This window comes from Chrysochloris asiatica, unplaced genomic scaffold (assembly GCF_000296735.1).
Source record: "Chrysochloris asiatica unplaced genomic scaffold, ChrAsi1.0 scaffold00010, whole genome shotgun sequence".
Classification (NCBI taxonomy): domain Eukaryota; kingdom Metazoa; phylum Chordata; class Mammalia; order Afrosoricida; family Chrysochloridae; genus Chrysochloris; species Chrysochloris asiatica.
Genome location: NW_006408528.1, coordinates 33,462,017 through 33,476,524, shown reverse-complemented (window position 1 = coordinate 33,476,524; position 14,508 = coordinate 33,462,017). Strand labels below are relative to the sequence as shown.

At 33.9% G+C, this 14,508-nt stretch overlaps 1 protein-coding gene across 6 annotated transcripts in view; it reads left to right on the top strand.

Moving 5' to 3' along the window:
- Positions 1-14,508, top strand: part of PHTF2 (putative homeodomain transcription factor 2) — a 196,694-nt gene that overhangs the window by 178,880 nt on the left and 3,306 nt on the right. For 5 of the 6 annotated variants that reach the window (XM_006834354.1, XM_006834353.1, XM_006834352.1 and 2 more), the window contains 7 exons: positions 1,494-1,622; positions 3,957-4,229; positions 4,450-4,581; positions 6,686-6,772; positions 11,475-11,630; positions 13,439-13,534; positions 13,930-14,055. In XM_006834354.1, the coding sequence (XP_006834417.1) occupies positions 1,494-1,622; positions 3,957-4,229; positions 4,450-4,581; positions 6,686-6,772; positions 11,475-11,630; positions 13,439-13,534; positions 13,930-14,055 (999 nt within the window). The remainder of the gene's footprint in view (positions 1-1,493; positions 1,623-3,956; positions 4,230-4,449; positions 4,582-6,685; positions 6,773-11,474; positions 11,631-13,438; positions 13,535-13,929; positions 14,056-14,508) is intronic. The other variant, XM_006834355.1, reaches the window with a different exon arrangement.

Genomic DNA, 14,508 nt, shown 5'->3' with positions numbered 1-14,508 from the left:
TCCTCTCTGAGTATCATTGGCTCTTGTTCATATGGTATCTCTTGAAATGGTTGAACATTAACCATTTCCTTTTGGTACAATGACTCTGTGTGTAGGATCAGTACTGGACTGCAAACCACATCAGCAGTTCAACCCCACTAGCTGTTCCTTGGAAATCCTATACAGGGTCACTATGAGTCAAAACTAACTCAATGTTACTTAACAACAATGTTCTTTACTTATAAATCTAAAAATAAGAAAACCCAAATTGAGGCACTGTAGGATAAGTGCTGGACCACAAGTTAGGTTTGAATCTCAAAGTCAGCAGTACAAAGTCACCAGATGCTGGAAAACGATACAGGGTTGCTACAAATTGGGACCGACACAATGGCACTTAGCAACAACGACTTTATACTTAAGCTTTCAATTTGTTTTCTGTTTTCTTACATTGAAAAAAACAAATATCTCCATGGCATGGGAAAGCACTTTAAATCAATGTGCTTGTGTTCATGAGTGTTGCAATATCTGGGTGAACCTGGAGGATATTATGCTGATTTAAATTAGTGAAATCACCGAAGGACAAATATTACAGTATCTGGGGAAGAAGAAAAGTTATCTTTTGAAGAAATGCTCAATTAAAAACCAGTAAAGTAAATGAATTATTCAGGGTAGATTTGTAATGAAAAGTCTTTCAGGATGAGATTATATCACTAGTCTCAAATTCAAATTTTAGCTGTCATATTTTGCATTTTTGTAAGTTGGAAAATCAGTAATATGAACAATTTGTTATCTATTTCTTTTAATATTAATTAGTAGCTTTGTAGATAGATTAGAAACTAAGCCATTTTGCTGATACATTTGAGTTTATTTTTTAACAATAGGTTGCCTGATATCTGTTACAGAAAGTTCTACAATTTCTTATGTCATCTATTCAATGTATATTCTAGCTAGTTTTAAAATATAATTTTAATATCATTAAAAGTGTCTGTGTTTATGTAAATACATGTTCTGTTTTATAGCTGTGCATTAATGTACTGGACTGCAAAGTCAGTTTTAAACCACAAGGTTGGCAGTTCAAGCTCAGCAGTCGCTCCTTGAAAACCCTATACAAGGTCACTATGGATCAGAACCAATTCAGTGGCACTTAACAACAACTGGTAGCTTAGTGGATTAAAAGTTGGGCTGCTAACTACAAGGTCAGCAGTTCAAATCTACCAGCTGCTCTTTAAGAGAAAGATGAAACTTTCTGTTCTGATACAGATTTACAGCCTTGGAAACCCTATACATGATCGCTATGAGTTGGAACCAACTCCACGGCACACTAGCACCACCACGGTCTGTCTGTTTATGAAATGTCAATGAACCACCAGTTTCTATATTTCACATATTAAAAATTTTGTCTCTGCACAATTGTATCTGTATACACATATATATACAACTGTATATGCACTTATATATGCTATATTTATAAAGTGTGATGAATGTCTTCACCAATTTCTATTTGTTTTTCATAGAGTCATTTGCCCTGGCTCCATAGTTCCCACCCGGGATTAGAAAAAATCAGTGCTATAGTATGGGAAGGCAATGACTGCAAGAAAGCAGATATGTCTGTGCTTGAAATCAGTGGAATGATAATGAACAGAGTAAGTTGTTTTTTAATAGAATAAGTTTAAAAATGTATTCTTATAGTTCAAGGCTAAGTCTAGGTCATTATTAATATGTTAAATACTTACTGGAATATTATATTTATAACCTACTCACTTAATTTCTTCAAGCTTAAAAAAAAAAAGCTATTTGGTTGTATTTGGCTAAGTTTGTAATTTAGACAGTGATGTGTGTGTTACCCAGCTACTTAATGTATTTTAGTATTTGCATTCCTCTGCCCAAGGATAGAAGATACAAACTAAACTTTAACTTTTATATATTATTCTTTCTTTTGCTTTCATTGGATCAAATTGACGAAATGCTAGATGTAAACAGTATTGATGCAGACTTATTTTTGTGAAACATTCTTACAGGTTCATTAATTTATTAGTACTTAAAACACAAAATAAAAAATCATGCTAGAAAATTTGTGTCTATACTTGCTTATCTGTTTAAATGTATAAAGTTTTAGTTAGTGATAAAAGTCTTGAGTAGTTTGTTGAAGTAAAAAAATACTATGGGTTGTAATTTTAATTTCTATTTTTCCTTTTATCAGATATTGTTGTTGCTAAGTGCCATCAAGTCGGTCTGACTCATAGTGTGACCTTGTTTAGGGTTTCCAAGTAGCCACTGGTGGGTGTGAACTACTGACCTTGTAGTCAGTCCAGTGATTATCCTATGGTACCACACCAGGACTCCTGTTAGATATTACTCTGTTTAAGTGTACCTGGCTTCCCTGAACAATTAGGCATGATCTGATTCGCAATCCTAAATTTCTATGGCATTTCTATTGTATATATAGGAGTTCTGATGTGGCGCTGTAGGATAAAGCACTGGACTGTAAGGTTGGTTTGAACCATAAAGTCAGTGGTTAAAACTCACCAGCCTCTCCTTGGAAATGCTATTCAGGGTCACTTTGAGTTGGAACAGATTCAATGGCACTTAACAACAACAATGGTATATTGTTAGTGTAGAACTGTTGTCTGCACTTTATGTAGGACAGGAATTAAAGTAAATGGTCCTATAAATTAATATGCCTCCTGTAACATATCTCAGTGTGAGCAATTAGAAGCTGTCAGCTAGTAATCTGGAGACTTAGATCTCTATAATTTCCTGTGAACTAGCAGATCACTTAATTTATAATAGTCTCATCTGACTTACTTAGAATATAGATTTTAAAAGTTACATATTGTGCATGTATTTGTGCAAGGGGGCTTCCAAAAGCTCACAGGACAGTGGAATTGAAATATAATGAAATCTTTCCATGAGCTTTTTTGAAGTCCCCTTGTAGATGATTTTAAAATGCCTTTGGTTCTGTTGATCTTGTATATTGGACCTGCTTGTAGCGTAGTGGTTACGAATTGGGCTGTGAACTTTAAGGTCAGCAATTCGAAACTACCAGCCGCACTGTGGGAGAAAGATGATGCTTTCTGCTCCCGTAAAGATTTACAGCCTTAGAGACCCTGTACAGGGTTGCTGTGGGTCGGAACTGACTCGATGGCGCTTAACAAGAACAACATATCGTTCCATAAGGAGCTCTGGTAGTGTAGTGGTTACTAATCAGGCTCTAAACCTCAAGGTCAGCAGTTCGAAACTACCAGCCGTTTCACACTAGAAAGATGAGGCTTTCTGCTCCGGTAAAGATTTACAGCCTCGGAAACCCTATATAGGGTCGCTATGAGTCTGAACCGACTCCACGGCACATAACAACAACATATTTTTCCATTATTTAATTTCAGATTCTCTTTTTTATTATTCCCTACCCTTTTTCCTTCTCTCTTATTGAATTTGTTCCCATTCTAACAGACTTTGTCTTCTGAAGTGATTATAGAATTTAAGGAGGTATTCATTTGTATATTCTTTAATAAAAAGAATTATAAATCAGTATAATCCTGGAATTTACTTTTAATGAGTTGAACTTAAAAATGCATATGAGAGCACCTTATTCTCTTTAACACTGCAACCTTTGTGAATATTTTTAACTTTTGAAATAATGTGATAGATTTTTTTCCCCCTCTAATTTCTAGGCAAGACTTAGATAGTCTGATATTTTAGATCTATTTAATGAATTAGTGATCTGATAATAATCTGTTTTAAATGAAAAACAAAACTGATGATAATCTGTTTTAACTGAAAAAAAAAAATGACCTAAGTAATGCATGCAATAAACTTTTTAAACTTAAGTAAATTTAAATTTCATTATTATATGAAGACAAATATATTTTAACAAAATTTCACTTAACTATTAAAAAAGAGTAATGCTTACTAGGAATTGATTTTATTATAGAGAAAGTTTGTTAATTTTCTTTCCTTCTCTCTCTTATTTTGTAAAGGTCAACAGCCATATACCAGGAATAGGATACCAGATGTTTGGGAATGCAATCTCTCTAATCCTTGGTTTAACTCCATTTGTTTTCCGGCTCTCTCAAGCTACAGACTTGGAACAACTCACAGCACATTCTGCTTCAGAACTTTACATGATTGCATTTGGTTCTAATGAAGATGTTACAGTTCTTTCTATGGTTATAATAAGTTTTGTGGTTCGTGTGTCCCTTGTTTGGATTTTCTTTTTTTTGCTCTGTGTAGCAGAAAGGACTTATAAACAGGTAGGCATAATAATAATCTGAACAGAGAATATTTTATCCTTTTCATAATTTTCAAAGGATTCATGAAGCAATTTAGTATTTTGTTAGATCATTTTGGCTTACTTTTTTTCACTTTTGTTTTTGTATTAGGAAACCAATTACAATTCTCGCATCCATATTTTGTTGATTTTTTTTCTGTGGTAATCTACTTGAAATTAATTCTCATCTTACTTTTTTTTAGCGATTACTTTTTGCAAAACTCTTTGGACATTTAACATCTGCAAGGAGAGCACGAAAATCTGAGGTTCCACATTTCCGGCTGAAGAAAGTACAGAATATAAAAATGTGGCTATCTCTCCGTTCCTATCTTAAGGTAGAATGGTAGTGATAAAAGGACTCTTACATGCTGGCTCGCTCTTATAGTTCCAGTCTATTTGTTACTACGTATGCTCAATGTTTGGTCATGTATGCACTTACAGGGTACTGCGTAGCCATACTTGGTGATCTTTTTGTTCCATAGCCAAAAATTTGAAATAAATGTCTAACTGGTACTTTACAGTAAAATATTTCAAGTCTAAAAGGTTTTAATGCTTTTTAGGTAGATGACTCAAGGTCAGATTGCTCTAAATTTATGCTTGTTCATAAATCCCACCACTTCATTCACAAACTGGATTAAGGATCTTGGCTCTTCCTAGAATGGTTATTATAAACCAGCAGAGGGAGCCCACTACTTAAAAAATAAGCTTAGTAATCAGTGAATCTGATAACCAATGGCCTATTCCAGTTGTTCCTTGGAAACCCTACACAGGGTTGCTGTGTGTTGGAAATGACTCAACAGCATTTAACAAGAATTACTATTTTAAAATATTTTTATCCTATTCTTTTCTCTAATTTTAAAAATAATTTTCCTAATTAGGGAAATAAAATATGAAAACTCTGGGGGTCAGGGGAAACATCTGAATTAGTTTTAAGAAGCACTTTTTCCCTAATTTCTAGGCAAGACTGAGATAGTGAGACCTTTTGCATCTATTTAATGAATTAGTGATCTAAGGATTATTTTTTTGTTACATTAGCTATCAGTGGACTTCATTATATGTGGAGTAAGTATGCAAATTCAAATGCCGCTTATTCAAAACACCATCTGGCTCTGTATTAAAGTTTATTAAAAGTTGACCCAAAGACCAGATACTCTCTGACAAACCTACATCTTTAATGTTTTCTATTTTGAAGTAAAAAGTAAAGAAGTGAAAAAAAGTTTGTGCTATTTGTCTACCCTGGTATTTAAAAAATGTATTCTTCTTTTAATTATTATTAATTTACTAATTCAACTCACTCAGTCTCAATTGGGAAATGCTAAAAATTAATGTAGATTATTTTTTCACTTTGACTTTTCTGTTATACGGAGGGATAAATTTGATTTCTTAACATAGTAAGAATCCATCTAAAATTTTCATTCCTTATTAATCCTAATTAGTATTGCATTCTTTCATACATTGATTATTGTATCCAGTAACCATGTGTTTAATGCCCTCTGGTAGCATAGTGGTTATGAGTTGGGCTGCTAACCTAAAGGTCAGTAGTTCGAAATTACCAGCTGTTGCACAGGAGAAAGATGAGGCTTTCAGCTCCTGTAAAGATTTACAGCCTTGGAAACCTATAAAGGGTTGCCATGAGTCGGAACCGACTCCATGGCACATAAACAACCAACCAACCATGTATTTAATATTAACAATATGCCATTCACTGTTGATGCAAAGGACAGTCCTTCTCCTTAGGAACTTAAACTTCAGTGAGGGAAACATGTAACCCAAAACCTGGAAAGCATCCTTGGTACTTACTTCCTTCTCTCATATTTCCAGCATGCAATATGTCACCAATTCCTATCCTTTCAGCTTCCAAAATATATCTTGAATCCATTTACTTATCTTTATTTCCATTTCTACCACGCTAATTAAAGCCATCAATAATCTGTGCTTGGACTACTGTAGCTGCTTCTTAACTGGTCTTCCAGCGTTCATATTTCCTCATAAATAAGGTCTTTAATCTGCCACCAGAATGATGTTTTTAAAACTTGATTTCATCAAATAATTTTTAAAAAACTATTTGGAGATTTCCTATTGCTCTTAGGATATAGAACAATTCTTAACAGGGCTTATATAATTCTTCATGATCTAACATTTGCCATATCTACCTGTCTCTTTAACCTCATTTTGAAATATTTTCCTCCCTGCCACACTGGACTACTTCGTTCTTTGATTGCATTATATTCCTTCTCTATGCTTTTGCACTTTTCTGCCTGTGCCATTATACCCCTTAGTTTGTTATAAATATCATTTCCACAAAGAGGATTTTGCGGATTCACACTCCTAACTCTCAAATGTAAATTAGGCCTTCCTTCAGTTATCTCAAAGCATCCTTTGTGTAGTACTCAAAGTGAATATGTTTTTAAATGGCTAAACTGTTTACTCTTTTTTCAGCGTCGAGGTCCTCAGCGATCAGTTGATGTAATTGTTTCATCTGCTTTCTTGTTGACTATCTCAGTTGTATTTATCTGTTGTGCCCAGGTGAGTTGTTCCATATAGAAATATGCAATACAATCAAATATATAAATACTAAGCTTCAGAAAACTTTCTAATAATTAGTAATCAAAGTAAAAATATATCTAAGCCAAAGTCGTGAAGTTCGCTTTTTGAGTTTATTTTTTCCAGTTGAATAAATAAATGCATCTTATTCATCTCTGTGCTATAAGCATATCATGAAATGTCTGTTGAATGAACATATAGTAATTATTTTTTCTACAATTCATCAGATTTCCTCTATTTTCCAAACCAAACTTATGAGTATCTAGAGTTATGACATTGTTTTACACTCTTTCCCATGAATTTATTTATTCCCATTTAATAATCTTTAATTTCATATATCTGAATTGTCACTATGACTTGACTGCCATGTACTATGAAAACAAATGCTCAGTAACCAAGATTAGTTAGGAAGCACAAAAGGATCTTAAAATATATAATGTGCTATAAAATACAGTGTAAACTTTCATTTCAACTAATATGATATTCTAGATAACCTGAAAACTTTTCTGCTTTAAAACACCAAACAATTGAAGAATATGTATTTTAAATGTGTAGAATACTTACTCTTTTTAGTCACATGGGCAGTTTATAAAAGGAGCCACAAACTAACCTTCACTTATACCAAATGTCTGGTATCCTAGAGACCATTTGCTACAAAGACCAGACACTTGGAATCTTGAAAATGTTTATAAATAAATTTTTAAAAGAAGAAGTAGAATAGTATTAAACTGTAAATACTAACATAATTGAAAAAAAAAATAAGATACTAGTATGAATTACTTTATGCCATTAAAGTTGTAAACTTAGGTGAACCATTTTGTGGAAATACAAAACTTATTAAAACCGAGTCAAAAAGAAAGCAAAAGTTGGAGGAGACCTATAACAATAGCATAGTACTTGATTCAGAAATTTTAAAATCTACCACCAATTTAAAAATCCTGCCAGATCCATGAGACACACTTTGCAAGTGAATTCTGCCAAATTCTCAAATAAAAAGATCATCCTAATCTTAAACAGAATCAATGTGCTGGGCTGCAAGCCTGGTTTGAACTGCAAGATTGGTGGTTCACGCTCACCTGCCGCTCCTAGGAAATCCTCTACAGGGTCGCTATGAAATAGAACTGACCTAATGGCACTTAACAACAACAATCATACAGGGAAGATATAGAGAATAGAAAGTTAGGAAATAGTCCTCAGCTAATTTGCTGAGGCTAATGTAATCTTGATAATAACACCAAAAAGCTATAAAAATGAGAAACTGTGACTTAATTTCACTTAATAACTTAGATGTGAAATTCCTCAATATACTACTAGCAAAATGAAAACCAGCAATGTAATGAGGATGTATACACCATGGCCAAGATAGTTGATCCTTGAAATACAAAGATTTGGAAAAAATATTTTTGATGAAAATATGCACAGCAGAACATTATCTCACTTCCACAATTTATAGTGGCATTCAATATATTTTTCACATTGTGTCAACATTCTAATTATTTATGTTCAAGTTACTTCATTCCCATTAATTTTTAACTACCTCCAGTAGTTCCTCAGTCTTCTCATTTATGCTTTAAAATAGCTGTTGACCATTTTGTCTTGTTTTTTATTTTTGTTTTAAACTACACAGTACTCAAAAGTGACAATCTTTACTTTTTGAGCTAACCTGTTAGTTAATTTAAAGCTGAATTATAATTTAAGGTTTGAAGAGTAACCCAGGGCCATGTTCTTGGGGGCTTTCCCAGCTTTAATAGGTCTAATAACTCAGGATTCTTTAAGAATTTGAAGTTCTGTCCCACAGGATAGAGATTTTCAACATTAGAAAATTGTTTCATGTAATTTTAGAATCTTTAGTAGATTAAAAGAGAAGATGTCATCATCTTAATAATATAGAAACCAAATTAATAAAATTCAGTGATATTTCATGATACAAAGAGTAGAAAGTATACTCTTAGTGTGACAAAGGGTACCTTTCAAAATGTGGAGCAAACATAATGATGCTACCTTATTTACTTTAAAATCAGGAATAAGACAAAGACACCCTTACTACCACTTCTAGTCAGCAGTTTGATGGAGGGTTTTAATCAACTGGGTTGAGGGGAAAAAAATAATTAAAAAGATGGAAAGGAAAATTAGAAGTCACAGATTATGGAATGATCTATATAGAACATCCAAGTGACTTTACAAATTATAAAAAAATCAACTTTGTTCCTATAAGCCAGAGATCAGCAAACTTTGTCTGCAAAAGGCCAGGTAAGAAATATGTTAGGTATTTTGTGCCACATATAGCTGCTGTCATATCTACTTCTTTTTAACATCCCTTAAAATCTATAAAAGTCATTCTTAGCTTCTGGGCTGAATAAAAAAAATAAGCCTCAGGACAGCTTTGGCCCATAAATCAGAATTTGCTGCTTCTTGCCATGCACAGGAAAAAGAATTAAAAACTGTAATAGATGTCGGTTTTCAATAATTTTCAATAATAACTCTTAACCAAAGATGTATCAGATCTTATAGGAAGATAAGAAATTTAATTGACAGTTATGAAAGAAGATATATGACATTAATGGCCAGGAATGCTCAATTTCATGTCTGTTTTCTCCAGGTTAATTTATAAAATTGTAAATTCAAATGTGATTCAAACATTGATTGTCAAGTTTTCTAAAATTCATATGGAGGCACAAAGAGCTAAGCAAAGCTCAGCTAGTTTAGAATGCATATGGCTTTGTAAGTACAGGCTGACCAATGGGATGAAATACACGTTACCGATGCACATATATGTAAACCCCAATCAGCGGCAGAATAGAACTGCCACTAGGTTTCCAAGGCTGCATATCTGAAGTAGACTGTCAGTGCTTTCTCTCATACAGCGGCTGGTGGTTCAAACCACCCACCTTGTGGTTAAGCAGACGAGTGTTTGAACCACTAGAATGAATCCCAAGGCGATTAAAGACTAAATGTAAAAAAACAGTTTTTATTTGATTACAAGTAAAAAATTGTGTATTCTACAAAAGACATGATAAAACAAAAGTCAGAGACTGGGGGTAAATAATGGCAAAACATATAACTTAAATAGGAATCTTGTAAGTAACTTCTGTAAATTAATAACATAAAACAGACAGCCCAAGAGAGAAAAAATAGATATATACTATTAAAAGGTAGATTATAGAAGAGGAAACCCAGTATCCAATAAGAATATGAAACATACATAACCTTTGTAAATAATTAAGGAGTAGAATTCAATCATGAGAACATTTCACACCCCTCAGGTCAGCAGATGTGAAGAAGCTGATTAGTACCAAGTGTGGTACAAATGAGGGCAATGGGAGCTCTGATATGCTGCTGAGAGTATAAATTGGTTTAACTGGTTTGGGAATAAATTTGCAGTATTTATTAAAACTGAAATACTGAAAGCACCATGGACTGCCAGAAGAACAAACAAATCTGTCATAGAAGAAGTGCAGTTAGAAGTTAGAAATGCTCCTTAGAAGCAAGGATAGTGAGACTGTCTCGTAGTTTGAACATGTCAGGAAGGACCAATCACTGAAGAAGGACATCATGCTTGATAGAGTGAAGGGTCAGTGAAAAAGAGGAAAACCCCCAGTGACATGGATTGACACTGTGGCAGCAGCAATGGACTCAAACATGACAATTGTGAGAACTGTGCAGGACCAGGAAGTGTTTCTTTCTGTTGAGCATAGGGTCACTGTGAGTCAGAACCGACTTGACGACACCTAACAATAGCAACAGTAATGCTTAAAATCTGGATTTCCAATGACTCATCAATATTATTTCTGGATATCAAATTCTAGAGAAATTTTTTCATGTGTACACAAGAAGAAACATGCAAGAATTATTTGTTATGGCATAGTTGGTAATAAGGAAAATTGGTGACAATATATGCATAAATGTTAATTAGTAGAGGAGGCCAGTAATTTTGGCTAAATCAATTGATTCTTTAATTGTAATTACTTTATAGGACCTAGAATCAACCTATCAATGTGGGTACATTTTTTCTTAAAATTGTTCACTGGAATAAAAAGGAAATTGATGATAACAATGTGATAATACATAAATTTAAGTCTATGGGTTGGAACCGACTCAACGGCACTACACAACATATATATATATATATATATATATATATATGGAGAGAAAGAGAGAGAGACTGCAAAGCCTTTTGAACTGCAAAATCGGCAGTTCAAGCTCACCAGCTGCTCCTTGGAAGCCCTATACAGGGTCGCTATGGGTCAGAATCGACTCGACAGCACTTCACAACAACAAAAAATATATATATATTCTAGTTTAATGATGTATATGTAGTTAAACTACAAAACATGCTTGAAAAGATCAGCACAGAATATACTACACCTGGTGGTGTGAGGCAACCTGGAAATGAGGAAGTGTTGAAAAAGCTTAAAGAGACTTCAACTGAATCTGTCATCTTTATTATTCAAAAATCTAAAAACATTATAAATTTTAAAGAAGTGACAAAGTTGGGTGAATTCCCATGCATATTGGTTACATTTTACTTTGGGTATGATTGAGATACTTCATAATAAATGTGAAATGTTTTTCAAATGTAATACTATATTTATGATCAATTTGTATGAAATAAAAAATTTTTGCCTTTAAAAAAGAAATTGCTTGAAGTATTACTTTGTCTTTTTCCTTTTTTACACATATGTAGCTGCTTCATGTGCATGAGATCTTCCTGGATTGCCATTACAATTGGGAGCTGGTAATCTGGTGCATCTCCTTAACACTCTTTCTCCTAAGATTTGTTACTCTTGGATCAGAAACAAGTAAAAAATACAGCAATACCTCAATATTACTTACTGAGCAGGTAAGAATGCTTACTTAATATGTTATAAGTTAATGTCTGTAGACTGTTCGTTTACTTCATGCTTTTATGGAGCGTATTTGATTAGAATAAAGAAAGCTATTTTTGCTGTAAAGTAAAATTTGATAGTATTCAAGCCTTACTTTAGTGTTCTGCTTTGTCTCAAGATTTTATGATTTTCATCTAATCTAACCCTTCTGTGTGTCCCTTTTCCATTCAGCAAGAAGGAACTACTATTGATGGTAATCATGAATTTGAAATCATTAATGGGGTATGTTTGCTTTTCAGTGTAGCAAAGACAACATTTGAATAAATACAAATTTTTGTTTGAATGGAATAATTAAGCATAACCATCTTGATGATTATCTACTTTGTATGAATTTTTAAAATATATTCCTCTCACCATTTCATAGGGATTATACCAAGAAACTTACTGCTAAAGAATGTGTAGAATATTTTAGTGAGGGATACTTGGATATGGAACAGTTAATCACTTGACTCTGGTAGTGTAGTGGTTACGAATCGGGCTGCGAACCTCAGGGTCAGCAGTTCGAAACTACCAGCAGTTCCATGGGAGAAAGATGAGGCTTTCTGCTCCTATAAAGATTTACAGCCTCGGGAACCCTGTACAGGGTTGCTATGGGTCGGAACCGACTCCACGGCACATAACAACAAACTAACCAAAAGGTTCTCAGTTCAGAGTCACCCAGTGGCTCCGCAGGAGAAAGTCCTGTTGATCTGCTTCCATGAAATTTATAGCCAAGAAAACCTTACTGGGGCAGCTCTACTTGGTCATATGGGGTTACTGTGAGTCAGAATTGACTGGACTGCACCTAACAACAATACATTTAAGCAAGGAACAGATAGCTTGGTCAAATAAATTCAGTTGAAAGGGAAGAGTGGCCATAGAGATTTCAAGGAAATAAAGTAGAGTTGGGTTTCATGAGAATTGAGCAAAGGCAAACGCTTCCTCCACCTGGAGTTGTATCGTTTCTCATTTCTGCTCCTTTATGTACCTTGGTTTCAGTAACCTCTCTGTATATTTGCTACTCTATGATTTTTGTTTACACATGGTCTTGACTTGCCAGTGCCAAAATATTGTAACTTTTCAGCACATGCTCCTACTCTCACCAGTCAGTGTATTTATTGAGTATCTTTGACTTGGGAATACACCCAGCCTGATTAGCTGTGGCATCCAGTGTGAGGGTGGGATGGTAGGATCAAGTGGAAAAAGCACAGCTTCCCAGCTCTGTCCTTTTCCACGGGCTCTGGGTTGGTTAGGGTGTTTTTCAAGCTGAGAACAGGCTAGCACCTCTAAATTTTCTATTCCAGAGTGGATAGACAGTGAAATGAATTGAGTGATCGTTTACATGGGAGAATATCGGTTGCACTCAACCAGTCATATTTTGTTTCATTGCAATGATTACAATCCCTTCTATGCACCATCAGTTAACAGTATTTGCCTTTATAGCTTTCTTATTTGTTTGGGCTTCTAATTACATTTAAAAGGTGTTTTTAATATGAATGGAACTTCAAAAAGTTCATAGAAGAATGACATTGAAAGATAATGGAATTTTTCCACAAATTCTTTGAAGCCTCGTAATTTATCATTCTTTGATTCTAAAGTAATATGTTTATTACAGGAAACCCGGAGTGCATAGTAAAGTATAAAGGAGAATATTAAAATAACCTGTAACCTCAACTCTCAGAGAGCCACTGTTAACATTTTAATGCATATCTTCCAAGCTCTTTTAAAAAAGTCTGTATAATTTTGATTATTTTCATTTTTTACTTTTTTATATATATAAAAGATAAACCTCTACTTGAAAATGGAGAAGAAACCTAACAAGAAAGAAGAACTGACACTAGTGAATAACGTTTTAAAACTGGCTACTAAATTGCTAAAGGTAAGAATATAATAACCATGTGGTTCAAACTGACCTTGCGTTCCAGTGCTTTATCCCACCGTACCACACCAGGGCTCCATAAAATATAATGTGGAATACAAGAAAGTGCTGTTCCCAACAGTGTGTCTTAGTCTTATTTTTTGTGGATTTTATTTGTATTTTGTTTAATGATTATTCAAATGATTTCCAATTATATTTGAGCATATTCTGTAAAATTTAAAGTCCATTTTCTTATTTCAACTGTAACCAAGTTTATTCTTTCCAAAAGGACTTTTAATTTGTAACTTTAGTATTTGGGGTGAAAAAAAAAATCTTCATTGTATATTGCCATATAGTTTAACTGATAGCTCTTAATGAATTTGGGACTCACGGGCTCATGTTTTCTTGTCTTCTAGGAGTTAGACAGTCCCTTTAGATTGTATGGGCTTACAATGAATCCACTGCTTTATAACATTACCCAGGTGGTCATCCTTTCAGCTGTTTCTGGTGTTATCAGTGACTTGCTTGGATTTAATTTAAAGGTAAGAGCTTAGTACTCTGTCGCATTTTATGACGTTTATTTTGCCCTAACACTTTTGAGATCTCAAATGCATAATAATGGAGTCATTTTGATAATTGGTATAGGATTTTTGTTGTCGAGTTGATTCCGACTCACAGCGACCCTGTATAGGGTTTCTGAGGAGTGGCTGGTGAGCTTGAACCACCGACTTTGCAGTTCAAAGTGACTTTGCAGTCCAGTGCATTAGCCACAGTGCCATACTTAATGGACATAATTTCACTTTTAATTTCAAAGAGCAATTTATATCTTGGCTCATATTAGGGAAAGTATTTTTACTTATATAACTTAAATCTCATTTACATGATGAAAGGAAAAGCTTTTTTTTTTGGGGGGGTGCAAAGCACTGTATTATTGATACAGCAATACATACATTCCTCCATCATACGTACAAACAGTTAGTGAGTAAGTGATAATC